The 25482-nt window shown below is 36.5% G+C and overlaps 6 protein-coding genes across 9 annotated transcripts in view; 5 read left to right on the top strand and 1 right to left on the bottom strand.

Annotated features, from left to right (window-relative positions):
- Positions 1-8618, bottom strand: part of LOC105273957 (neurotrimin) — a 46577-nt gene extending 37959 nt beyond the window's left edge. For 2 of the 3 annotated variants that reach the window (XM_011316707.1, XM_011316708.1), the window contains exon 1: positions 3128-3469. In XM_011316707.1, the coding sequence (XP_011315009.1) occupies positions 3128-3179 (52 nt within the window). In that variant the 5' untranslated portion in view covers positions 3180-3469. Of the gene's footprint in view, positions 1-3127; positions 3470-8598 lie in introns of those variants that run through there. The other variant, XM_011316709.1, reaches the window with a different exon arrangement.
- Positions 4949-7289, top strand: LOC105273958 (uncharacterized). Its single transcript, XM_011316710.1, has 3 exons — positions 4949-5184; positions 5301-6194; positions 6277-7289. Exons 1-3 carry the CDS (start codon positions 4965-4967, stop codon positions 6981-6983), a joined length of 1821 nt encoding a protein of 606 aa, XP_011315012.1. The 5' UTR covers positions 4949-4964; the 3' UTR covers positions 6984-7289.
- Mis12 lies at positions 7684-9340 on the top strand. The gene is made up of 4 exons (XM_011316711.1): positions 7684-7929; positions 8313-8482; positions 8626-8763; positions 8915-9340. Exons 1-4 carry the CDS (start codon positions 7839-7841, stop codon positions 9188-9190), a joined length of 675 nt encoding a protein of 224 aa, XP_011315013.1. The 5' UTR covers positions 7684-7838; the 3' UTR covers positions 9191-9340.
- An 85-nt stretch (positions 9341-9425) lies between these two features.
- Positions 9426-12966, top strand: LOC105273954 (probable RNA-binding protein 46). Its single transcript, XM_011316704.1, has 4 exons — positions 9426-10570; positions 10871-11045; positions 11156-11592; positions 11832-12966. Exons 1-4 carry the CDS (start codon positions 9881-9883, stop codon positions 12027-12029), a joined length of 1500 nt encoding a protein of 499 aa, XP_011315006.1. The 5' UTR covers positions 9426-9880; the 3' UTR covers positions 12030-12966.
- Positions 12967-15900: 2934 nt separating this feature from the next.
- LOC105273951 (uncharacterized) lies at positions 15901-22321 on the top strand. Of its 2 annotated transcripts, none has more exons than XM_011316701.1 (3): positions 15901-16689; positions 21230-21564; positions 21836-22321. In XM_011316701.1, exons 1-3 carry the CDS (start codon positions 16607-16609, stop codon positions 22117-22119), a joined length of 702 nt encoding a protein of 233 aa, XP_011315003.1. In that variant the 5' UTR covers positions 15901-16606; the 3' UTR covers positions 22120-22321. The 2 variants fall into 2 exon arrangements, with proteins under 2 accessions (XP_011315003.1, XP_011315004.1); XM_011316702.1 differs by having other exon boundaries at positions 15903-16689; positions 21233-21564.
- Ppt1 (Palmitoyl-protein thioesterase 1) lies at positions 22132-25282 on the top strand. Its single transcript, XM_011316703.1, has 7 exons — positions 22132-23231; positions 23743-23852; positions 23932-24059; positions 24133-24291; positions 24638-24755; positions 24816-24974; positions 25035-25282. Exons 1-7 carry the CDS (start codon positions 23120-23122, stop codon positions 25158-25160), a joined length of 912 nt encoding a protein of 303 aa, XP_011315005.1. The 5' UTR covers positions 22132-23119; the 3' UTR covers positions 25161-25282.
- Positions 25283-25482: the final 200 nt, after the last annotated feature.

The raw sequence follows: 25482 nt of genomic DNA, 5'->3' as shown, positions 1-25482 counted from the left end.
ACCTCTTTTATCATTTCTACTCCATTGGAGACCAATTCGACAACGAAAAGAGGCTCGTAATTTACACGTACCCCTGATCCTCGAACTGGCAAATTATACGTGTGTGCAACAGTTCAGGGGCCCCCGAAAAATTCAGGGGAGGATAATTCACACGTCGTCACGCCTCATCGAATTACATATCCAAAAGGGGGAATATAAGAATTACTACAATCAACTGATGCGTAGGAGGGTTCAATAACATCACATTCATGATAGAAAGTTGGAAATTGGGCAACAGGTAGTTAGTTTTAAGTGGAGAATTGAACGGTACTGACTAATTTCCTGAAGCAACACCTTTTTCACGCCTCAGGAAGTGTTTCATATGTATAGAGAGCGAGCAATAATTGTTTATGTCAGATAAAAAAGTTTGGATTGAGTTTTAGTTTTTTTTTTAAACCAATACCGAAAATTTTTATTCTATATTAAACGCAAAGGATTTTGGACGTTTCGAGAACTATTGGAGCATTACGGACCGTTTTTTTTGTCCATTTCCGATGAACTTTCTCAGTTTTTTTAATAACATCACTTATACCGAAAGAAAAACTTTCTTTTTAAAGAAGAATGTATGGAGATTTGGGGCATTCCGATGGGTTCCAGGGAAAAAGACTCATGAAACATCTAATTTTCAAGAGGCATGATGAGGAGTGAATTTAAAATGTAAATAGTTTGTGGCGAATAACGTCGAATTTTCAATTAATTGAAAATATACACGTATAATAAAATAATTTCTCCTGGTTTCTATTAATATTCACAGACCATCTATGTATGAACTTCAATATTCATAATTGTGCATTTTCCACGGACTTTTATTTGTCGAAGACATTTTCAATAGTTCCCTTATTTGAAAGATGAAAATCTCATTTTTTCCCGAAATTTCCACCTTGCTGTGAAACAAAATTCAGATGAAACCTCTCATTCATAACCACACGAAAAAAAAGCAACAATGGTTGCGACACTTTTCCACTTTTTTCCGCAAATTTTAGTGGAAAATTTGAAATGAATGCCAGGAAATGGCTTATTATCCGGATTTAAATGGCCACTGGGCCTTTTTTTTCAGACGGTCTAAGGATACCCGCGGTGCCCATTGGGTGAGATGCTAGAATGGGGTTCAAAAATTTATGGAATAACCGGAGAAGAGGAGCGGGCAGTTGCAATGGGTCTGCTCCTTGTTCTCATCCAGCCTGACCATCTGTTCTTCAGGGCTTGTTCAGGGAGGCGGTGGCACGCGGTTTTCTTCAATGTATACCTGGTCACTACACCCGCTTCCACCTGGTCTTCTCCCTGTTATACTTGTATGCCATCCATTACTTTCGTTTATCTTATTTTCACCCTGGCATTCATGGACCAGCTACTGACTACAATCGAGTCCCTCTGGGATTTCTCTCTCTCTCGTTCGTGCCGACACCAAATGCACGCGTGTTCGGTTAAATGGCCTCTTACTCTCGTTCTACAACTGATCGTTGAGATTCCTGTGTTTCTTTTCGGGAATGTCTCAGGTGAAGATATATTGAAGAAAGTTGAGAATCTTAAGGCTCTGGTTTTGTTCGAATTGGTGATGAATTTTGACGGTTTTATGCCCTGTGCAGGAATGGCAGTATTGACAGCCAGTTTCCTGTTGATTCTTGAGTAGAAATTATTGCAATCCGCTGGTAGAACCAGTTTATATTCGCTATTGGTTTTCTTTTTTCATTCAGAAACACTTAGAATTCGATGATAACTCATAGATTCATTGCAATTTCATAAATAAAAGCTTATAATATTTTTCCGGTAATTCTTTCAATTTTAGCTTCAACTAAAAAACGCGTTCAATGGAATCTACATTTTATTGTTTAAATTTAAAACTTTGGATTAGCAACCTGAATTTCAATATGAATTGAAAATGATGTTGTAATATGATAAAATTGTGAATTTAACGTTTTATCTTAATAATATAAATATACAAAATAAGATAAATATAATTATTAAAATTGAATGAAATATTCTTAATTTCTTGTCTACCTAACGTTTTCATTAAAATGTATATTTTCCTTCTATTCTAACAGTCTTATCGACTTCTTAACGATCACTATGAGTGATAACCCGCACGAACAGCTCTATTTCAGCTCTAGTTATTGCCCAATCAAAGGTCGACACATCGGAAACTAAAATGTGATCAACGCTAAGAACTGATCAAATTTAAGTAAATTAAAAGAAATCAGAGTACTGAATTCTGGCCTGCGATTATAAAAATATCAGTTACAACAGAAATCCACCCACACAGTGTGACATCATCGATGCATATTAGTGTCCTCGTCAGACTATCATTTAAAAAAAAATAAATAAAAAATAGTTCAGTTATTCCTTGAGTGAATCACAGGGTCAATGCAAGCAAAATGTACACATGCCCCCGAAGTGATGAATAGTGGTTTATTGATGTTCATTAGAACGGGTTGATGAAGAATGATTTCCCTACACTTCATTCGTCATTCCTCCTCAATTAACTCCAAGCATAGTAATTTACTTTCCACTCCAGACTATTCGGCGAGTTAATTCCTTCCGCACCGCCCATTTCGAACAACTAAGTCTCACGGTAATGATTGCACAGCAAAAATATCCACATATAGCGTTAAGTTATTGGTAATCGGATAAGATAAACTGTATGAAATGCAATGCCAGAGGACTTTAATTACTTCGATATGGGCGAGGGTGGTGCTAAGGTCATTGACTTCAAGCGAAAACTCTCCTCGAGCCCTCGAATTACCATCTCGATCCTAAACTCACACTCAGTTCTACTCCTCATTGAATTAAACCCCACGATTGCTATCAGTGTTACTCAATCTTTTGATTATACTTGCACTCGACGATCGTACTGATGTCAGTGAGTTCATGGGATCGATGGGCCAACAGTGATAGTATAAGACCTGATTTTACTATTTCTTTATCAATAAAAAATGAGGGAGAAAAATCCTGTATATTATTTTGCCCTGAAAATATCTTGATAATTACACTCTCTGTATTATGAGATTAGTTAACCCGACATGATAACTAATTGCTGCTCCAAAAATTGGAAGACATTGTTTGGCAATGTTGAATTGCTTAAATTATTTACCTTGTGAAAATAAAAGGAGCGCCAAAATAGCAGCAATCCTGAGAGTCTGCATGTTGCTAATTTATCTTGAGATAAATTCCACGGGGAAAAAATTCCGAGAGCTTCCAATAAAAACTATAATCCGTCGCACCTGCACCACTTTTCTGTCAAATTATTAGAGACCACACCGGTCGTTGTTCGGTGGGTATCAAAGGCACCAGAATAAGGCGAGAGGAAACAGGAGAAGAGAATGGACCGAAGAAAAAAACTTTTTTGGGGGATAATCCACGGACGGTTACGCGATCGGACTGTGCCACCGATTTGAGGTGGGACTAAATACAAACTGAGAGGAGCCACGGTATATTCCTGGCGAGTTGAAAGAAACGCGGGCTCGAGCTGTTCCTTCCCTCCAGCCCCACCCGCCATCACGCTGCGCGGGGAGTTGTGCGCAGGTGATTCAATTGCACATTCAAATAAATTATTAAATCGAACCGAATATTATGAAGTCATTATCGATATTTTCTCGTTTTTCATTAAAAAAAAATATTGCGTTTTCAAGTTTCATCATTATTTGCTAACTCACCAATTTTCATAATCATGTGCCCAGTTTTCTAGGTTTAAATGAAATTTCGGGAATTTTTTGCGAAAGTTGAAAAAGTGGGAAAACTCGTCTATGATGATGGAGCATTCTGAGACACTTAAGGATTTTTACCCTTTCAATTGAGCAGCCGTGTCGGAAAAGCTCATTTTAGAATTGACGAATCATTCATTGAAATGCCGAATCTTGACTGGAGATAAAACGAGAGAAATTTTTTTCATTAATTGTATCACTTTGCAGAGTGAAGATGATTATCCTTTTGTTTCTGGAAGAAGACACTTCCCCGTTAAATTGGTGTTCTCTATGACAATGAATAAGTTACAGGGGCAAACTTTCGAACGAATCGGAATTGATCTCAGACGCAATATTTTCAATCATGGACAACTTGATTATCACAATAACTTTCCTTATCATGTGTTCATTCATGGAACTCGCTAAAAATCGACCTCGGAAGCTAAAAACGAAAAATTACGTCTACACAGAATTATTCGCAGAAAAATAACTTATTTTAATGAATAACTTTTAAAAATTCCCATTCTCATAAATCATTCGTAAATGCATGTGAAAACGGGAATTGAATCAATGTCCCAACCACTTTAGCAGCCAACGCTAGTACACTTGAATTCAAATGAAGATGAATTGACATCAGTCGGTCAAACGAGTTTCGATCTTTCCCAATTCCGATTTTTAAATGGATTCCACTTTTTTACTAACCGACCAATGTTGACAAACAAAAATTAAAAACATCAATTTCCACACAGGTAATGCAATTAGTCTCACCCGTCTCACCAGATAATAAAATATAAATTATTCAGTTAAATGTTAATGTGGAACGATGAATGAAACCAATATGGTTTTCCATGAAGTTGAGAACCCCTCAAGGTTTTCTCTGTCATCGGAGACCACCTGTTGCAACTGAACTATTTTTTTTTAGTCTACCGGCATTCCCTTGGAAAATCCGTCGGGTCACATGCGAATATTCCAGAGCCAATGAAAAATAACAAATCAAACAGCAGTGAGGCCCACTAATTTGCAAAACCAAATGCATGAACAGCAGTCCCAAAAGGCCCAGTGCTCTCCGCGTGCCTCAAAGAAAATCAAAGTTGATTACTTCTACCTCGATTGCGTAATTCCCCTGACAATCTTTGGAATGCCTTGAGTTTCCATCAGAAATACTTAAACAAATGATCGACAGCTCTTCAGGGTAACGATGAAGAACGAAAGCTTTTAGATATCTACTGTATCGACGTCCCATTGTTTATGTTTTCATCAGCCATGTGTGATACACGTCAGAACGAATCGTGTTCTTCGGATTTCATTGAAAATTCCTGTATTCCAAGTATAACAGTTAAATGGGGTTCACACACGTTTGAAATTAAAGATATCTACGATGACACAACGGTCCGGGATCTCAAGCAGAAAATATTCATGAAAATTGGCATTCGACCAGATCGGCAGAAACTGCTTAACCTCTGTAAAGGTAAATCCTCCCACAGAAAATTCATGATTCACTTCCATGATCATCACATCCCTTTATCTTCATCCTCATCTCTATTTATTCATTCACAATTTAAAAACAAGTGTTTTGTTTTCCAGGAAAATTACCAGATGATAATCAAACAATTGGCGAACTGAATCTAAGGTCAGGCTTCAAACTAATAGTCATGGGATCCAAAGAGGAGGACATCATCGATTCTGTTTACAGTCTTCCCGGAAGTTTGAAAATGATAGAAAGTCGTCAACAGTCTCGGAAATGCAGTCATTCAAGGACGCAAATTGAGGAGTGCAATCCAATGCTTCCTGAGAGGAAGAAGATAAGAGGAATTACTAATCCTGTGGACTACGAGATTTACCTCACCAAGATTCAGCAAAAAATTAGAAATGGGAGGATCAAGCAGCTGGAGCACATGGACAGCAGTAAGAAGCTCCTAGTTATTGGGATAAACGATGGGTTATCTAGCATCAAGCTAAATCGTCAGGGGATGCATGCCTTTTTGACTCAGGCGTATCAACACTACAATATAGCCATCTGGAGCTGTTCAACATCGACGTCAATCAGGAGAACACTTCTGGCACTGGCTCACAAGCAAAAGTACAATATCTGTCTTTATTTGGATCAGAACTCGATGATATCGACATTTGAACCCAATTATGGATCTATCTGCATCAAACCTCTTGATATAATTTGGATGAACTACACCAATTGGTCTGAGAAAAACACTATTATAATTGAGGACAAGTGGTTAAATGTTTTCATCAACGAAGAGTCGGCTTTGATCATCAGAAGGATGAGCGGTGGAGGCAGTTTCGATAATAATCTGCTTCTTGAGAAAATTGGGGAGTATCTCAAACTGATTGGTGAGCTCAGTGATTTCAGAGTACTCAATCATAAAAAGTGGATTGATTATAAGAATCAGGAGAGTCGGAAGAGGTTCATTGAGAAAATTGGGCCCCTGCCTGATGAAAGGGAGATTATTAGATTTCTAAATGGTAATTTTATACTTGCATAACCGTGTAATTAAATGTGTAATGTCATGCGATATTTCAAGTTAATGGATTTTTATTTCTACAGGAGACCAAAGATTTGAAAAATATAATTCTAGTTCCGATAACGAGTACATTCCGGGAAATACAAAACGTATGAAGCTGGAGAGTGATGATAGTTTTTACGATAAGATTGAGAGGAAATGCGAGGAGTATAGCATCAAGGAATTGAGTCCCCTGAATCAGCAGAAAAAGCTGTTGGTTTTGGACATTGATTATACTCTATGTAATCCAGATTGCCGACTGGCACGCCCTTATCTCCACGAATTCCTGGCTAAAGTGTACAAGTATTATGACATTGTCATTTGGGCTGGCTCCAACAGGAATTGGACGTATGGAGCTCTGACTGATCTGAATATTCTAATAACAAGAATCTACAGGATTGCCTTTTATCTTGACGAGCAGGCAATGATCCCAGTGGAAACACCAAAGATTATTGGCTCCATTAATGTCAAACCTCTTGGTCTCATCTGGAGAAAATATGCGAGCTATTCAGCTAGAAATACCATCATCATCGATGACGAGAAGAGCAATTTCCTCATGAACCCACAGTCTGGATTGGAGATCCAACCTTTTATACTGAATCAGGCAAACTGCACTGATGATGCCGAACTACAATTCTTGACAGAGTACCTGGAGCTCATAGCTGAAGTCGAAGACTTTCGGACCCTCAATCATAAAGAGTGGAGGGACTACAAATTATTCCATAATAAACGGGACACAAAGAAGAACTAGACACTGATATTCATAGGATGCGAGTTTTTTTAAGAGTATTAACAAAGGAGAGACAGTCTCCCGACTGAAGTCCTACCTCGAATCTACCTCATTGTTTCTTAATTAAGGGTAGAGTTCATGTGGAGATGACTGAACTGTCGTTCTTTTAAGTGCTGACTGCAATATAAAGGGATACATTTTCTATTTGAGACTTATATTCGAACAACTCAATCAGTCCGGAATAGTGTGAAATTTTTCGTTAAATAATTCCTCGTGAATTAGTGATGACGGAAGTAATGAGATTTTTGCGTAATAAAAATCATTACAATTTTTTGCATAAACTTGTTCTCTTTCCTACTCCATATTTTCACTTGCTTTTTTATTATGAGCCCAACATTTATTATCCAAGTATACGAACGATTCTCTGGAATTTTATAAATAAATAAAAAATGTATTGAACATTTTTAATTCAAATTGAATTTAAATCCATATAATGGAAGATTCAGATGACTTTATGACGGAAATTTTAAGACATTTTTAACAGTGTAATATCAATATCCCGAAATTTTCGAATTACCCGCCAGAAATACTCTCGCCACCTATCGCCGACCTCCACCACCTCTCCTCAAAGCTTTTCACCCATTGGTGGTGAATCACCAATGAAATGCCATTATAAAATTTTTTTTTGATGAATTTTAGAACGCCACGGGACAAAGGACGCCCGAACGTACGCAAGCAAGCGACGCCATATTCATTTGTCAACGGACCTTACAACGCATCGGGTTAATCGATAAATTTTACGTTACACGATAGATTAAAAAACCCATACCAAGTGATTATTACTAATCGAATCGTACCGTTTAATGGAATAGAGTAATGAAGTCGTCGGCAGAATTGGAAAAGAGAAAACGGGAGGAATATGAGATGCAATTGTTCGGCTTTCACTCGAGAATAGTTTATGATACTTGTAAGACGCCGAGAAATTCACCTAATTTCATTCCACCCAGTTTTCTCCACATTTACTATTATTTATTATTTTTCACAGATTTATTTCGTCTTTTGGTTTTTTATTTTCAGATTTGTGATCCTTATTTTTGTTTTGATTGTTGGACGCGTGAGCTCTAGTGTCATGTGTAATTAGAATCATGACTAGAGTCACACTCGTCCAATGATTGGAATTTTATTCTTCATTTGTTGTTTTGTTTATTTTATCTGATTTTGCATTAATAAATTATTTTCCTATCCCTTTCCCGTTTTAATACCCGAAAAATCCAATCGATAATTTGACGTTATTTCTTCACGTCTGAACGATTCTTCATGACTACTCATGTAGAGCATCTCAATTTACAGTACTATCCCTGATACAAGAAGAGATTCAATTAAAATGTCAACAACTCACAGAAACAATCAAACAAAAATATAATCCCGATGAGGAGAGCCTGAGGATACTACTGAAGGATGAGAAAAAATTGACAAAGTGTTATTATCGTGCAACTAGAACTCAGTTGCCAGCGCTCGAGGTTACTAACTTTTGACCTAACTTATTGGCAATATTTTTCATTCTCACTTCATAGTCATTTCCTTACATAACGCTCAATCGATACATTAATCATGGGTAATAACAAATGATACTTACACATTTGGATGAATTATTTCATTTCAGAATTGCGTGAGTAAGATTATTTCTGTCCCTTCTCATGTGCTGCTAGATGAGGATAAAGTACAGGCGGTTCAATACAGTGACAGAGAGCTCAGAGAGAAGCAGGAGAAACTGGAAAATTTACAGAAGAGATTAAAAAAGGTGAATTATTCCTCATTCTAAACTATACGAACAATCAATTATTGAAATAGAATGAGAAAATGTGAATTGTCAAATGATAAAGTTTGTTCATTATTATTCAGGCATTATTACTTTGAAATGGAAAATCAATTACTTTCTTTGATTCTTTCAGGCTGTTGCGTTTAATGCAGTACTCAAAGACGAACTGACACTGGCCAATGACTTTGAAAATAAAACCGAAAATACTGATATGCTATGCAAAATGATCGGAGATGCCTCCCAGGGTCCAGACTACACTAAAACTCTTCTGAAATTATTTGGCACTTACCAGGATTTAAAGAAACAGCTCCTGAGTGTGCGAGAAGCTCCCGATATTCATGAGCAACGAATTTCTCACGATGTTCAGGACGAGTTTAGTATTGATGATATTCACAACATTAATTATTGAAAAAAATGAAAAAGAAAGACTAACCAATCTTCCTAACAGTTTTAAATTTGTATATAACTCACGAACTAATGAAGCATCAGTATTTTAATACTCTACTAACACAAAAAGAATTAATGTGAAATTTTTTCAAATATATTTTGAATAAAACTAGCCTGGAATTGTTTCTTTTACGATCTGTACGGTAGAAGTTGCAGACAAACTTCACTGGACTTTTTGTCTTGGCGTGTTTACTTCATTTAAAATGTATCTAAAATGTTCTCTCTCAATTTTTTTCCGAGAAATCTAGAGGGCACCGGAGGCTGTGATTGGCCAAAAGGGCTGGTGGCAAATGGGGGGGTTTCTTGGAATTTGAAATCGGAGGGATGTCTCGAAATCGCGCTCATTCCCACTTCAGTCGAAGCTCGCGATTATGGAGAATCAGATCGAAGTTGACTGTTTCGAGCATATTTTTATCATTCGATTCTTTCCATTTTTTTAACCACAACATTTTTTAAACGGTCTCCAGCACTAAAAATATATTTTTTTTATCTCCTCGAGAAATTGCAACTGCATTAAAATCGGTGGAAGTAATCTCTTCGTAATCAGTGAAGATTCATATTGCTCGAGAAGATATATCGAAAGCTGTGGATATTGAGTCGAGATTTTAATTTTAAAAACTTGAGTGTACGAAGGTTTGAGATTGAATAGAGGATGAGTGAGGAAGTGAAGTTAGATCTAGACGACGAGTGTCGGGTGACAGCTCGTTTGTTGAACCTGATGAAGGAAACACATTACGAGCTCATTCAGGAAAATGGACAGCGTCGTTTGACAGCTCCAGAACTCACCCCAGAAATCAGAAGTTCAATCAAGGGGGCAGAAGTTTTTGTTGGCCGTCTGCCAAGGGATTGCTACGAGGACGAAATAATGCCGATGCTAAGCCGAGCTGGGAGACTCCTGGAGCTTCGTCTGATGCTGGATTTTTCGGGGACGACCAGAGGCTACGCATTTGCTCTTTTTGAAAATTCTAGGGTTGCACGAAAAGCTTGCGAGATGCTCGATGGCCAGATGATTCGTCCTGGACACAAAATCGGTGTCGTCAAGTCCATCGACAATTGTCGACTCTTTTTCGGTGGTGTCCCCAAGGATAAAACCAAGGCCGAGTTTTCGGAGGAGTTGGGCAAGTTCCTGGAGGGGATTTCTGATATTTATTTATACCCGAGTGCTCAGGATCGCTCGCAGAACAGGGGGTTCATCTTTGTGGAATTCAAAGATCATCGTTCGGCTGCTATGGCCAGACGTCAGTTGATTCCTGGACGCGTTACTCTGTGGGATCATGAGGTTGCTGTCGACTGGGCTGATCCTGAACCTGGAGATCCCGTCGATGATGATGTTATGGAGACGGTAAGTTTATTGAATCGTCTGGTAAAAGGTTTATTGTATAATTACAGTATTTTTTTTTTAATGCAATGTTTTTACTAACCAACCGGCGATTCAAGAGTCATCCACACGGTAGTTGATGATGAAATTATCCGATAGCCAAAAAATCTAAAATTTTCGGGGGTGGACAGCAAATTTTTATTTTTAGACTGATCTGTGTAGTCTTTACATATCTGTCATAAATATTGATGTAGCACATATAATTAAAAAAACTATCTATTATTATTATTATTATTATTAATTGATAACTCTCTCTCCACACAGGTTACTGCGCTCTTCGTTCGCAATCTGCCGATCGAGATTGCCCATCATAAGATTAGAGACGTTATCCAGAAAACCACGGGAATTCCAATTCTTAAATTCAAGAAGATCAATCACTTTGCTTTCATCCACTACGAGACGCGTGAGTTGGCTCAGAAAGTTCTTGACATTATGTCTCGTAAGTAATTTTATATGTCCTATAAAACTTCAGGAGATAGTTGTCTATGCAACTCTCTGAGAGAATTCTTCAAGCTCAAATGCATCAATTATTTTCAATTTTCGCAACAGAACCTGGAGGAATAGCTGCACAGAACGAATGGGAAATTCGCTGGGCAAAGCCCATCAGTTCATCAAAGAGCCTTGAAAGACAGAGATCGATTCATGAGGCAGTGCAAGCCTCCCTAAACCAGAATCAGAACGTTAAGCTTCCAGCTTACGTCCCACCAAAGAGCAGCAACAAACGTAATCGACGAAAAGCCAACAAGCAACAGGTGGAGGCTCTCCCTTACGAGATCGGACACATACCTCAGGAAGACCAAAACAGTCTTCCCGTTATGAAGTTACCAGAGACATTTCTTGGAGTACCTCCACCAGGATTCGCAATGCCAAACCATAATTTTATGGATTTCAAAAAACTCTTGGAGGATTTCGTCAGCAAGAATTTCAGAGCTCACTGCCAGTTTAGCTGCATGCAAGTGTATGCTCCCCCTGGATATGTCTGCACGGTAAATAAAGATTTAGTTCTTCTTTAAACCAAATCCTTCATATGTCGTTTAGAGTTTGAAAATCTACAGTTACATGATTTTAAATGACAATTGTTAGTGATGAAACATTTTATAGATCATTTCATATGGATTGGTATGGAATTCCAGTTCATTTATGGTTGAAAAAACGATTTTCATGCCCTTCAATTGACCGATTTAAATCTATAAATTGATCGCAAATAATTTTTTCTCTTTCAAAGATTTCAATTGTGCATGAAGAGCACACACTCTGTGAGTTTCAAGGTAATGTAATGATCACTGAGGCCTTGGCAATGAATATAGCAGCTCGAAAAGCCTATTATCGACTCACTAATGACTTTGGAGAGTCACAGGTCTATCCAGTTCCGGTCAATCCACCGACAGCTTTTATAGCGGGTAGAGTTCAGTCTTGCCACTAGACAATGATTGTCTCCCGGCAATTTCTTCATTTTTACTGTTTAACTCTCTTTTCACTTTTACCCTATCTGGTAAAGTCTTTTTTTATTTTTTGAAACATTTTTTACGTAGGGGATGAATTGTATTCATTTTTAAGATTTTTAGGGATTTAATATGATCACTCTGTAGATGTAGATGATTAGTTTTAGTGAATGCTGGGAGGGTGTTGGAGGGATTAAAATGTAGTTTATAGCATTGTTGTGAGAAAAACATCTGCAGAGGTGTGGCAAATAGTAAATGCTGCGTTTTGAACGAGCTTACCGAGTATTTTGGAAATATCTCCTTTGAAACTGAGAGCGTTTCGTTAAAGCTTTTATGAAAAAGAAGAAAATCTTTTGCAATTTTTATTTCTGAATGAAATTATTTCAGAAAAATTTGTCAAATTCTCAAGCTACAATTTGTCACTCCATTTATGATAATTACAGACTGATTTCATATTAATCATAGTTATTAAAGAAGGAGTCTTGGAGGATTCCAAAAACGCCTGACAGCGTTTTATTTGAAGTCGATTCTATGCATATTTTTATTTAAAAAGCACAAAATGGATGACAAAAATATTAGTTAAAATTCATATTTTGTATTGCTACAACTAAATTAAGACGATTCAATCATTGTTAGTTTTTATATCGTCATAATATTCATTAGCTACTGAGATCACAAGAGTCTCATCCACATAAATATTTGACCAGTTCCTAAAATACTCAGACTCACTAATCATTGTTTATCAAAAAAGGAATCTGCGTATATAAAAAAAAAAGAGTAAATGGAATAAGTGATGGTTCAATGAATTCTCAACACATAAAGACAATGTGATGCTACTATAAGGATGTACTAATAATAATAATACACAAAAAAAGATTAAAAATATTTCCAACAAGCCTTGGAAACTAAGAAAAAATGTACATGTGAAGCTAATAATCAATATTTTTTCTAAAAAAACTTCCATTGTTTTCTCTCGAAAAGACCCATCCTAACGTCCGGCGATGAAAAACACCTGCTATTTATAACAATAGCAAGCGTAAATCAATCTAAAATATGCGAGACCTCGAGCTCAACGTCCACTCTCATTTCTTCTTGGCATTCGTTACTTGCAAGTTAAAGTCTCACGAACCCATTTGAAAAATTCTATTTCAGGCGTTGCTCAATCTTTCAATTGCTGAGACATCTACAAAAATCGTTTGACCTCTGGCATGACTAATTAAAACCAGTGCAGCATACATCTACAATTCAATGAATTAAGCACTAGAATTGGAACACTCAATACAGTCCTAGTTAAGTTATAGAAGTTTATGTTGTTGTAAATTGTAATTTACTTGATATTCTAATTTTCACATTTGCTCTAATTATTTCGACCTTCAGAGTTATTTAATCCAATTAACGCTTTAATTTTCCCAGCATTGTGGGGATTTCAATCTGTCGTAAAACTGGAGCATAACTCAATGAAAATTCATCCCAGAATCTAAATTCGAGAATTTATGATTTTACTGCATACCAAGCTAGGCATGAAAGGCTGCACATACACTTATGGACAACAAGTGGGTGTAGTTTCTGGTACATTCAGTTGTACCAGGGTGTGGCATTAACAACAGTTCTCTTGTCTCATCGAAGGCTGAGAGCCTTGAGTACTTATTATCTATATTCATGTGATGCCACGATAAGTATAAACGAATGAAGAACGTTAGGCATTTATTGATGTCTCTTCGCAAATTGTTATTAATAACGCTTCATCAGTCGGATCATCTGCCATATTATCTGTCCGTAAGAGTAATTAGAGTAACGTACGTTACAGTCATAGAATGCTGATAGATAACACTTTCATAAATATATGGATACTGAGAGTTCGGTAAAAGTCGAATATTAAGTTATAAATTTTTTGCTACGATCTTGGTTCCTTCCTCATAGCCTTTGCGACCGCACAATGATTAATCATCGTTACTTCCAGGCATGACTTGAAATGATAATTAATTCAATGAAAAATTAGTTGAATTCGTTTTTTTTGATAATATCCCAAGTTTTACGTTGGTGAACACTTTCGAGTGGAATTCGTCCTGCGATTGTACAAAATTTTGAATAATTTAGTCAGTAGTTGGGGGTGAGATATCCTTTCATTGGGTTTTTCCTCTCTTTTATTCCTCACCCAATGTTGCCAAAACTATTTTTTTCCTTGTGTTTGTTATCAAGAAGAAGTTGTCGGAATATCATGTATCGAAAAATAGAGTTGGCAACAGTCCGATTTGTTCGTTCCAATGCGAAAATAAACGTCGACGGAGAAGTTTCCATGCCTCAAATTTCATCCCAAGTTTCAATTCTCTATTCAAACTTCACTCTCTTCTTGCATTCTCCATTTATGCGGTAATTAAACAATGGAATATTTATACCACAACTATCGACAATTGCATGGAAAATATACGATATGTGCATGAATGAATCATCAGTGCATATATGACTCATTGACAAGAGCGTACAAACATAATATTGGATATAGAGCGCGTGAATATATGGAAGGCCAGGGTCGATCTATATATTCCTCTGCTTGGGTACAGATGCACTCGGTTTGAGCTACCAACATCATTTCTTCATTGAATTTCCTCTCCTTTTCCTCTCCCTTTTCTCGAGAAGACCTTTACAAAAGGAGGGAACAATGATATCAATCATCTGGTTATTTGCTCCGATCTTTTATCATATCGTACTGTTTCTCCGATTCATCATTACAAGCTCTTTGTTCAGATTTTTTGCAATAGAAAATCAATTGGACCTAAATTACGTGATTCTATGCATGACTTAACAATTTTCTATTTTCCAGTGATTACCCAGATTGCGATGAAGATTTAGTGACGTCTTGTAATAAGTTATGAAATCACTGTTCAAGGTTCCTGACATGTTGATTAGGAATGAAACAATGAAGGAGTACTGAAGTACCACGTGCATCTCTCATCATTTAGACGCACCAGCACTTATTAATACTCAATGGTTGGACTGTCAATTGAAAAGTCAAGAAACATTACGTATGTCTCTGGATTATTCCACCGATTGACAACAATGCCTATTTATTCAGAAGTTTCGTATTCCAATCGTTACTCGTAACTTCATCTAGATTTCCGCCGGTTTCCTTGAATTTCTGATAACTCGATAAGCAAGTTTCTCCACTCCATTATACCATAGCAGTCAATAAAGACCTCTCCTGAATGTTGGATTTATGCTTTTGTGAATAATTGGAACAACATCGGCAATTCATTGAATTAATTATCATCAATTACAGACTAATTCCTTTCAAGAAAAAAAAAGAGAATTCATCTTGTAGTATTTCCTCATAATTTTTCTTTGGAGGCCAACCAGTCCTCGGAATGTATAAATTAATTACAGCTCCGTTATCAACAAAAAAAACCCTTCAATTCACTTTCACTGCTTTTCTCTAATGAGTTTTAATTAACTACTGCGATTTACCAGAAAAACAACGAGACTACTTAAAGAGTGTGTGGAACAATCTCACACATCAAGATTGTAATTGCATTCGCTGAAATTAATTAAAACCTTACAACTGTATTATGCTCCCCAGGTTGAACAATAATTGTTTTGTTAATTACTGAGACTTCCCAGTCTCCAAACACTGGTAGAAGTTTAGAACTAGTAATTTCAAATTGATCGAAAATAATTTAAAAATACAAACGCTGAAGCAATCAAAGAATTTAACCTTGATTTATTATAAATTATCAATTTATAATTATTATTTTGACAACTAGCATCATATGTATGCAATGTCAGTAAGAATCTAAATCCTTACATATATATACAAAATAATAATGATATCAAAATTTATGAAAGAATATTTGTAATTTAAATGCGTGGGAAAAAATGTCGAAAAGTGGCACTTGTATCACAACAGAGTGGGAGGCTTATCCAGACAACATTTTTCGTCAGTACCATCTAATAGTTGACATCAGCAATTGCTTGATAAATAGTCGATTAGCCGGCACTGTTCTATATAGGAGCTAAGTGAACTTGCTTCCTTTGTCGACTCGAATACTAAATACAAGCACGTGGTTGCAAGTTGACGTTAGTACGTTACGTTAGGGTGGATAATGGAAGGCATTAAATGGATTGGGAGTGGGGAAAAGTGGGGGTTCTCCTGGTGTATTCCATCAGTTGGTCGTATAAAACGAATGAAGCGTCACACAAAAAAGCCACTCCCTGCACGACTGCACGTGCAGACACAACAGTAACCGCTCTCTCCGATATTTTATTTCCTCTTCACGTTCCTATCTTTTCATTCAGTTTCTTCAGTTAATTTTGAAATAATTGTCCCAATTCCATGACGACATGTGAGAGCATTCGAGCCACCAGTGACCATCAGTGAAAATCTCCGATCGACACGAGCGCTGAAAGTTTAGTGGTGTTTTGTTAGTGAAAATAATATATATCAGATATTGTGAATGAGGGAAAATCGAATTACTGTGACGCACTGTGTGAGGAGAAAGGTGAAAGCGAGATATTGTGGATTTGCCGAACCTCAAGGAGTAATAACTGAAATAAGGAGAAGATTATGGGGATTGTATCGTCTACATTCGTTTCACTCGCCATTCAATTCGCCTGGAACTTCCAGAGATTTCTCGATCCACGATACAGGTTTGTATTGTTTTCTTCTTTTCATTGATCTTCTCGCACTTTTTGGAGAAATCGTTTGGCATTTGTCCACGTCATCGCATATTGATTAGTTTGCGGAATGTTGTGAGAAGTTATGCGTATAAAATTGTTTATTTTCTTCTATTTTTGTCGGGCTTGTTTATTGCCACTGGGAATACCATTTACCCTTGTAACACGATTTAATCCGTTGATCTATCGATATAGTATTCATAATATTTATCTCTCACTTTAAATTGCTGACGTGGAATATCACTATTTGTCGTTTATGCGAATAAATTGTGGGAACAATTTTCTTCCTGGAATTTGCTCGTGATTGAGCCCGGAAATCCTTAGTGGTGAGGAAAGTTTTGAGCTTGCGGATTTGTCAAATGATATTATCTCAACTGATATATTATTTATTCTGGAAGGGATTCCTTCAGAATGCAAAAACAACGAATTTCATGATGAGAATCTCCAGTCATTGAATATTGAAGATAATCAATTCTCAATTAATTGAATGAATCAATTCGCAATGAAATCAGGACGGAAATTCATCAGTAAAAAACTCGAATTATTGAGCAATAATTATGCTGCACATCAGCTTTGCATGCACATTCCGATTTCGTGCTGATGGAGTGATTAAGAGTTGCTTGTGATTAAGTGGCTGAATTGTTGGTGATAACGAATGATTTGTGATAAAGGAATTTTTGTGATTGATTATGCTAAATTCACAATATTATTATTATTAGTAATCTCGAATTACCCAAGGTACGATCCCTACAATTTGATTCCCCTTCAGAGTTAAAAGATCTTTACAATGGATGAAAAAAGTGAACTTCACTCTAAGGCTCTGGGAGTCTCTGAAAATGAGAACTACCTATTCCTCAGTCCCTCATTCGATTCATATCTCATGAGAATAAAATGAATAGAATCTATGGAAATGAAGTTTTGCAGACTTCTTGGTAAGGAGAGTCTTCATCTAAAGAAATCGTAGAGAAAATTCGCTTTTTCTTGTTTTTTAATTCTACTTTTTCATGTTTTCATCTATTCTAGTTTTCTTCATCTATTATATTCCAAATTTAGTCGATCATGTGGGAAGAAAATATTCCAATCAGACGTTATTAAACTTTCAAGATGAATGCAGACGATCATTGGGAAGTGAATTACTAATTTATTGAAAGTTCAATGACATCTACTATAATACGAACCCTTATCATTTCCTTAATTGAATCTGTTGAAAAAGTCCCTTCTTCCTTATGTGATGGTAAAATCAATTTGCATTCCCATTTACTCACTCTCGTTGCGTCTTGAGTCTCTGGAATTCAATTTTCGTAGAAAGATATTCCACCAGAAATTCTTGCGTACTATTTTTCCATGGGGGTTAAACGAGTATCCGGTAAAACTCGAGACACTCATTGTCTCTTGGTTGTAACCTCCTTTTTCCCATCCCGAGAGGATTGTATAACCGTTTGTATGCCGGTATTTTTAGTGCTTGTGCTCTGGATCCGGAAAATCGGTAGTCAGACATTCAAGTTCACGGCTTCCCCCGTCAATAAACAAACATTCATTTTCTGGCATGAAATGTAGAAGGCCATCATCGGCACTCACACTAGTTCCTATTTTTAGAAATTACAAATCCAGATCATCTTTCTTATCAATGTATGACTCATTCCACTATATTTAAAGGATAATCTTCCATAATAAGCAGGAAATGACAGTGTAAAGAAGGAATTTGAGTTCATGCTCATTAAAGCGAAGACAATTGTTCAGAAATAGTAGAGCAGAGAAAACACCTTGAGAAAGTATCCTTTAATGAATTTCCGGATGTTATAAAAAAAAATTCGAGTACTTGGGGTTTATTCAATTCAAATCAATTATTTAAAAAATAGGTACTGAACCAGAAATGCTAGAGTGGATTCAAAAAAAAAAATTGGCAACGTGGAGCTTCATCAGCTTTTCAGCACGAATATTTAACAATTACATCGTATAATCGCCTTAATTGGCTCGGAACTACTTTAAGTGCACATGTACTTGGCATCAGCTTCATACACATGTAGATTGAAAAGCGGCTATTCCTACGCTGCAAATAAGGGCCCCCACCCTATTATATTTCACATACCTTGTATTTGTACGTACCAGTTTCGATGTACAACACTCTTTTTTCCGTTCACACGTAATTGGCGTTGTAAAAAATGTTGATATTGTTTTCATTATAAATACAGGTGATGTGGAACGTTTCCAATGTCAGACATATGTCATTTTTTATGGATTACTCTTCTTTTTTTATTTTTATTATTTTATTACTTCTCGTGCAATGAAATAATAAACCAACTGACTTTCACTCTCTTGCGTGGTACATTATAAGAGCCCACGTGACGTGAATTCTTGGCAGCGAATTTCTGATGCGTGTTCTCTTCTATGAAAATTTTTGGGATGCGAAATAAACTGTAATTACGTAAATTTAGAGACTATCAAAATAGAGATTATTGATTATTTTTACGAATATTTTCACTGAGTATTGATAATGCTCCAGATACTTGAAGTGATATCTATTGTTTCAAACTATTCTAAAGTTCGTAGAGTAACTGAGTGTTAATTCTAGCAAATCGCATAATATGAGACACTGTCACTTTATCGGTGAATTTTTTTCTTTCCCTAAGCCTCAATGATTATGGATTAAAGCTATCATGATGCTGATTACGGGTGATAGTGGATGACCTTGTCAATTAATGCGACAAGCTCTCACGCGAAAGTTTACGGTTTTTGTCGAGTTTCTCGTGACCTCATGTCCCTACTTTCTACATCCAGGTAATTTTCAGCCTTGAATTAAAAAGGAAAAGTGTTTAGGAATAATTTGTTAAAAAATTCACCAAAGAATTTTCCCATTTTACACCAAATTTGAGTTTTTATCAATGACAAATCGGTTCCCAGATTCTTCTTTCGAATAAAAGTGCATTTTGTAAGTTTTTTACGTTAAAAATAAATAGTCGAAAATTTCAACAGCGCCGAAATCATCGAAACACCTTAAATAACAATATACGTCATCGAGAGTTCGTGAATAATCAAATGAACCACTTAAATGGAAAATTGCGTAACAAATGATAACCGAGTGGGAGTACAAGTATCAAAGGTTCATACAAATGTATGAATCTCTCTGGGAGGTGGATGAGATGAATACAGTCCATAGCGCAAAATATCTATATTTAAAGTGATGCTATTTCAAAAACAGCTTCGTGTCGTTCTACAAAAACTTGAGAATCCACGCGAGGCCACTGAGACCTTCATCATCGGATTGTTTGTCAGGTTTAAACCAGTCTCTCTACTTTTTAGTAAAAAAATAACTCTTGCTAATCACCCTATATCCCCATTAATTCTGCGTCCATTGCCCCAAATTACTCGTTAAATGACACATCGAACTATTGACAGCATTCGTCCACTATCAGGACGTAATGATGTAACCGAAACACCGATGAAAACAACTGTAACTCATTCATTAAACACTGCATTGTTAGAAATCTTTTTAATATTCGTTAACGGTTTCACCCAAATTCTCAATACTAGAGGTTTCAAAGATATTCTGCCCCCTCTTAGCTAAAATTACTGATATTTTCACTTTTTTTAAACAAAGTGTTGTTTAACAATTTCTAATATAATTTCATGAGTCTTTAAAAATAATGGCGAAATGCAAAAACGGTTTTTTTTTCGCTTAATTCGGTCAACAATTTGTCGGAATGTCCGCAATTTAGAATAATAATTTGATAATTTCATGATAATTTCATCATGATAATTTCAGTACAAGGCAGATACCACGATAAAAGCCGGAGTAATCGTTAAGATGACTGAACTGCTTGATGAATTGAATTATAATTCGCTCCCCTTGGAAGTCAATTACGGATGTTGACCTGTATAGCACGTCACCCTTGAACACGAAAGATTATCAACGTCCCTCGGTTTTTGACCTCACTTGAGGGTCAGGCACTCGAGTTGTTACTCAGCATCCGAAAAGTCGTACAAAAAGAAATGATACCTCCCAGACGTCTGGATATACTATCAATGAGACCGATTACGTCTGTCTCGGGTCGAAGTGTTCGTACATGAAAGAAAGTCGACTCGAATTCATTCTGATTGAGGCCCATGAACTTTGTCAATTGGAGAGAGGCTTTGGTTCAGAAGGGGAGAGTACATTCGGCCCACAAAAGTTTATTTCAATCCGTGATTATAGGGGGAGAAATTTTCGAGGCCAATTATTTATTCATTACTCTATTTTCTTCATTTTTTCATATTTTTCCTTTTCATTTATAATTTTTTCTAATATAATTGTTTCTTTTTTGAAAAGAGTGATCACTGTATATATTCTATTTCATTCCGTAAATTTTCTACTATTTTCGAATCATGACTTCAGGGTCACTCCTTGGGAATTCATTAAACATATTGGATTTAATTGAAAAGTTTGGGGGACACGACAAGAATGAAGGAAACGTTCTGGCGCAAAAAAAAATAATATATAAATCATATCATGGCAATGACAGTTTTTTGTAATCAGCAGATACATCGAATCAAAAAAAAATCCAGAGGCTTTCTCACCGCATAGAGCACAGTCTGAAGGGTCCACGATCGAGGACGTCAGACCCTCGACGAAGGCCGAGGAATCCACTTCAATTCAATCGAATCACCAGGAAAACAGGAACAGGAGAGCTGCACAACGGAGAAACAGGAGGAAACGACCTTCGAGCTTCGATGCTTCTCTGATTGTGACAAATGTTAGTAAAACTGGTATCACGGCTGCGAGAGTTGTTTCCTCAACCCCCAGTACTTTAACGAGACAACAAGCACCTGGCTGGGATGATTCATCAGCCTCCAGCACTTCATCAAGTGAAGGTAATGCAGATATAAGAATAAATAATTAATTGGGAAGTTATAAATTGAACAGATACCTTTTCTATACATCATACTAGATTATAATATTTCCAATTTCCAAATGTCCTAAAATCGATTCTGTAAAAATTGATAACTGAAATTACTTGAACTTCTGAAAATTTCTGTCTACAAAATTTGGAATATTCATTACGATTTTGCTCGTACGTTTTGTTTTAAGGGGTTTTTTGATCCACTCAATGTACCCAACATTTTTTTTGATGATGTTCTGTAGAATGTGATTTGGACGCTAGAGCCGAGAGGATTGGATCAAGTGAGACTCGCGGTGTCCTGGAAAAAAGACATGAAGCGAGATCAATGAAGTTTGGAATGTCTGCAACCGAGGAGGCAGCATTCAGGATGACAGTTGGTCGAGGCCACTTCAGTAGATCAAAGAAAGACAAATTTCTCAATCATCTGAGGCTTGAGAAACGTCTCAACGGCTTGAATCGTGAATTCTTCGAGTTAGCTTGTCGGCCACATTCACGGCCACAAGTCGACATTACTTCCGCGATCTGAGACTCGTATACGATTTGAAGTACTTCTGGTACAATCGAAGTAATACCGAGTCAGTGAATCAAAAGAAAATAATCGACTATGAGACGGGATTTCTGTATCAAAACCCATGGATTTCAAAACGTCGCACTTAAGACTGAGAATTTTCAATCTCGAGTTTTTATAAACCGTTTTAGCTTTAAATTAATACTAGTCTCATATAGCCGAAAAGTCAAGGAGATGAATTAGCAATAATCAGTAATTATGCAAGGCAATTTTAATAATTATTGTTTGACAGTTCATTTGTGAATGTCGATTTAAATTCAGATAACCTAGCGTTGCCTTGAGAAGCAGAAAATTCCCAAAATGATTTGACGATTGTAGATACGAGAGTGTGATGTTCGAATTAATATTTCTACGTTTGTAATAAAAGTATTATTGCTAATGATTTCTCTTCATTTGTGATAAGATTCGCCTGCTGGTGAGCGTGCAAAGGATATTCATGATAATAATGAAGAGAGTAAAGATTGGAATTGAAGAGAGAATTTAATACCGAAGCATACTGATAGAGAATTTATTTTAGTAATGAAATGAGGAAATTGATGACTAATTAATAAGATGTATGCTATGTGATTGACGAGCAGACGATCTGACCAGAGACTGAGAGAGAAATGCTTATTAATAATCACTAGGGGAGAGTATGATGAAATGGCCATCGAATTACCAAAAAGGTCTGAGCGCCTTTCTCCCATAATTTAATAATGATATTTAATTTTGAATTTTATTTTACCCATTGAACTTATCTGAAGAGCAAAGAGATCATTACGACGTAAGGTTTCTTGGGAGTCCGTCCAGTGGCGCAACTGTGACCCCAACAAGTAGTTCAACCCCAGACATTGAGAAATTGTTTAATGATCACTTGATCAGTCATACTGAGGTTCTCAACAAGGACGGATTTCAAATATTCAATATCATTTGTACTATTAATTGAACTTGTTGTAAAAATACTCGTAACACTTCTATCATGTATATTTTCAACGTGAAAATTATATTTTTATTTTTTCTAATAAACGATTATCAGTACACGAGGGTTTTTGGATTGATACCAGTGCCAGTTGTATTGTGGCATGGCATGGGTAAGTTGTTTTTTTCGTGTTATCGGGATTGCAGTAGACGAAGGTCAATTCTGCCGTGATTCAGGGCGAGGCCAAACAGCCGCCAAGGACATGTGTTCATTGTCATGGCCGAGGAGTTTATTTCTCATTAGCGGGAATCCCTGTATTTCTCGTGGGTCGCGAGTACGCGTTATGTCAGAGCGGAAACATTTGATTTACTCATTGGAATGTCGGTGATAACAGGATTGAAGGATTTCCCAGAAATGCATGACACATCAATACTGATTGAACTTTTCAAACTTACTTCAGAAATAAAATGTTCCCCTTTAAGAATCCAGAATAAAAGGGATTCTGTATAATGTGTAAAGACATAGTTTGGGAAATAGAAGTTGTTTATATGAGATTTTATCGAAGTTTGATGACAGTAATAGTGAGTTTAGTAGATGAATAAATGGAAGAATAGTTCCTCCGTCTATTTCCTTTTCCTTGACTGTGAAAGAAACAAATGATTAAAACCGATATTTAACATTAGGAGACAGCTGTTGTTTTTCCTTCAGTCTAGGACAGATTAAAACAATAATAGAAGAAGAAATACCTGGTGTTTATGTGAAATCTGTTAGAATTGGAGATGATGTAGTGGAGGTGATTATCTAACATAAGTCCACTTATTATCCGTTAATTCCACATTGGGTAAACGATTAATTTCGAAATTGATTGATAGGACGTGAAGAACAGTTACTTCAGGAATGTGAATGACCAGGTCAGGGAAGTTTGTGAGGACCTCGCGAATGATGAGATGTTGCAGGATGGATACAATGCCATTGGTTTCTCTCAAGGAGCACAATTTTTGTAAATATAGGATCGTTCCACTGTGGGAGGTGGCGAGAATATACCGGGGGTAATGTTTTAATTCTTGATGTAGACGGGCTGTAGCTCAGAGGTGCCCTGCTCCTCAGATGAAGACATTAATTTCTTTGGGTGGACAACATCAAGGAGTTTATGGATTACCTAATTGTGGATCCATGGAGCATCGACTCTGTGATTATCTGAGACGAGCCTTAAATTACGGAGCCTATCTGAGGTAATAATCCCTCATGTGATAATGTAATCATAGATAAGTAAAATCGATCATTCCAATTAACATTATTCTATTAACGGACTTCCGCAAAGAGTAAGAGGGAATAAAAAGAAATGCACAAAAGAGTTCACATTTTCAGTGTACATCTGGATAGGGACGAAAAATATGTAGCCAAAGTCCGAAAACAATGGGCTACATTAGTTTATTTTTAAATTGATTATTTAAGACATGAAAGATAAGACAATAAGACAAAAATAATCAACAATCGCTAAAAAATCCAAAAACCTGCCCAATTTTTACTCCGTAAACTAATCAAGAATAAATAAATAAAAAATTTTCTTCGCTTCAGATTCATTCAAAATAGATTCGTCCAGGCTGAATACTGGCACGATCCCTTGAAAGAGGAAGAGTACAAGAAAAAAAGTGTATTTTTAGCTGATATCAACAATGAATTGACAATTAACGAGGTATAAATATGGAGAACGTTCATTTGAACTGTTTCTGTGAATAATTTATCATGATTTTAGATGTACAGAAACAACTTGAAAGCCCTTAAAAAATTAGTTCTTGTTAAATTCTCCAATGACACGATGGTTCAACCACGTGAGAGCGAGTGGTTTGGATTTTACAAGCCTGGTCAAGCAATCGAGCTCCAGACCTTGCAAGAATCTGCGCTTTACACAGAGGTAATAAAATTAAAAAACCTTCGCGAAAATCAAATGATTTTAATAATGAAAAAATCGTAGGACCGTCTGGGGCTCCAGGACATGGACAACAACGGTCAGATCGACTTTCTATCAATCGAAACAAATCACCTGCAGTTCACCGACCACTGGCTGAAGGAAGAAATAATTAAAAAATATCTCATCTAAACTACAATCCAACATACTCTTACCAAATTACCTGAATGATCCTACGATACTCCAATACTTCCACAATTTTTTTTATATTGCTCTATAATTTTCAAATAGAAATTGAAAACCTTGATACGTTACCGCTCGCGCAAGTTTATCCGCAATTCTCTTTCATTCCATCCCCAAATTTTCAATTTATCGACTGCACATCATATCAGGTGCTGCCCCCTCTCTCAGATAAATAACCAGCTGAGTCTCCCGATCTCACCCCAATTCCACCCCATTCAAATTCCTGTCCCGTACTTTATCTAATAAAATCACAATCAGTTCACCCATCATC

This window comes from Fopius arisanus, unplaced genomic scaffold (assembly GCF_000806365.1).
Source record: "Fopius arisanus strain USDA-PBARC FA_bdor unplaced genomic scaffold, ASM80636v1 scaffold00008, whole genome shotgun sequence".
Classification (NCBI taxonomy): Eukaryota; Metazoa; Arthropoda; class Insecta; order Hymenoptera; family Braconidae; genus Fopius; species Fopius arisanus.
Note: the sequence above shows the minus strand (reverse complement) of the source record. Positions and strands in the feature narration are given on the sequence as shown.

Coding starts and splice junctions, on each gene's coding strand:
- LOC105273951 (XM_011316701.1), top strand. CDS start 16,607: ATGGGGATTGTATCGTCTACATTCGTTTCACTCGCCATTCAATTCGCC. Junction 16,690..21,229: donor TTTCTCGATCCACGATACAG/GTTTGTATTGTT, acceptor TTTTGTAATCAG/CAGATACATCGAATCAAAAA. Junction 21,565..21,835: donor CAGCACTTCATCAAGTGAAG/GTAATGCAGATA, acceptor GATGTTCTGTAG/AATGTGATTTGGACGCTAGA.
- LOC105273954 (XM_011316704.1), top strand. CDS start 9,881: ATGAGTGAGGAAGTGAAGTTAGATCTAGACGACGAGTGTCGGGTGACA. Junction 10,571..10,870: donor ATGATGATGTTATGGAGACG/GTAAGTTTATTG, acceptor CTCTCCACACAG/GTTACTGCGCTCTTCGTTCG. Junction 11,046..11,155: donor AGTTCTTGACATTATGTCTC/GTAAGTAATTTT, acceptor TTTTCGCAACAG/AACCTGGAGGAATAGCTGCA.
- Mis12 (XM_011316711.1), top strand. CDS start 7,839: ATGAAGTCGTCGGCAGAATTGGAAAAGAGAAAACGGGAGGAATATGAG. Junction 8,483..8,625: donor CTCAGTTGCCAGCGCTCGAG/GTTACTAACTTT, acceptor ATTTCATTTCAG/AATTGCGTGAGTAAGATTAT. Junction 8,764..8,914: donor TACAGAAGAGATTAAAAAAG/GTGAATTATTCC, acceptor TGATTCTTTCAG/GCTGTTGCGTTTAATGCAGT.
- LOC105273958 (XM_011316710.1), top strand. CDS start 4,965: ATGTTTTCATCAGCCATGTGTGATACACGTCAGAACGAATCGTGTTCT. Junction 5,185..5,300: donor ACTGCTTAACCTCTGTAAAG/GTAAATCCTCCC, acceptor TTTGTTTTCCAG/GAAAATTACCAGATGATAAT. Junction 6,195..6,276: donor GATTATTAGATTTCTAAATG/GTAATTTTATAC, acceptor TTATTTCTACAG/GAGACCAAAGATTTGAAAAA.
- Ppt1 (XM_011316703.1), top strand. CDS start 23,120: ATGTATATTTTCAACGTGAAAATTATATTTTTATTTTTTCTAATAAAC. Junction 23,853..23,931: donor TTGGAGATGATGTAGTGGAG/GTGATTATCTAA, acceptor ATTGATTGATAG/GACGTGAAGAACAGTTACTT. Junction 24,060..24,132: donor TCTCAAGGAGCACAATTTTT/GTAAATATAGGA, acceptor TTCTTGATGTAG/ACGGGCTGTAGCTCAGAGGT.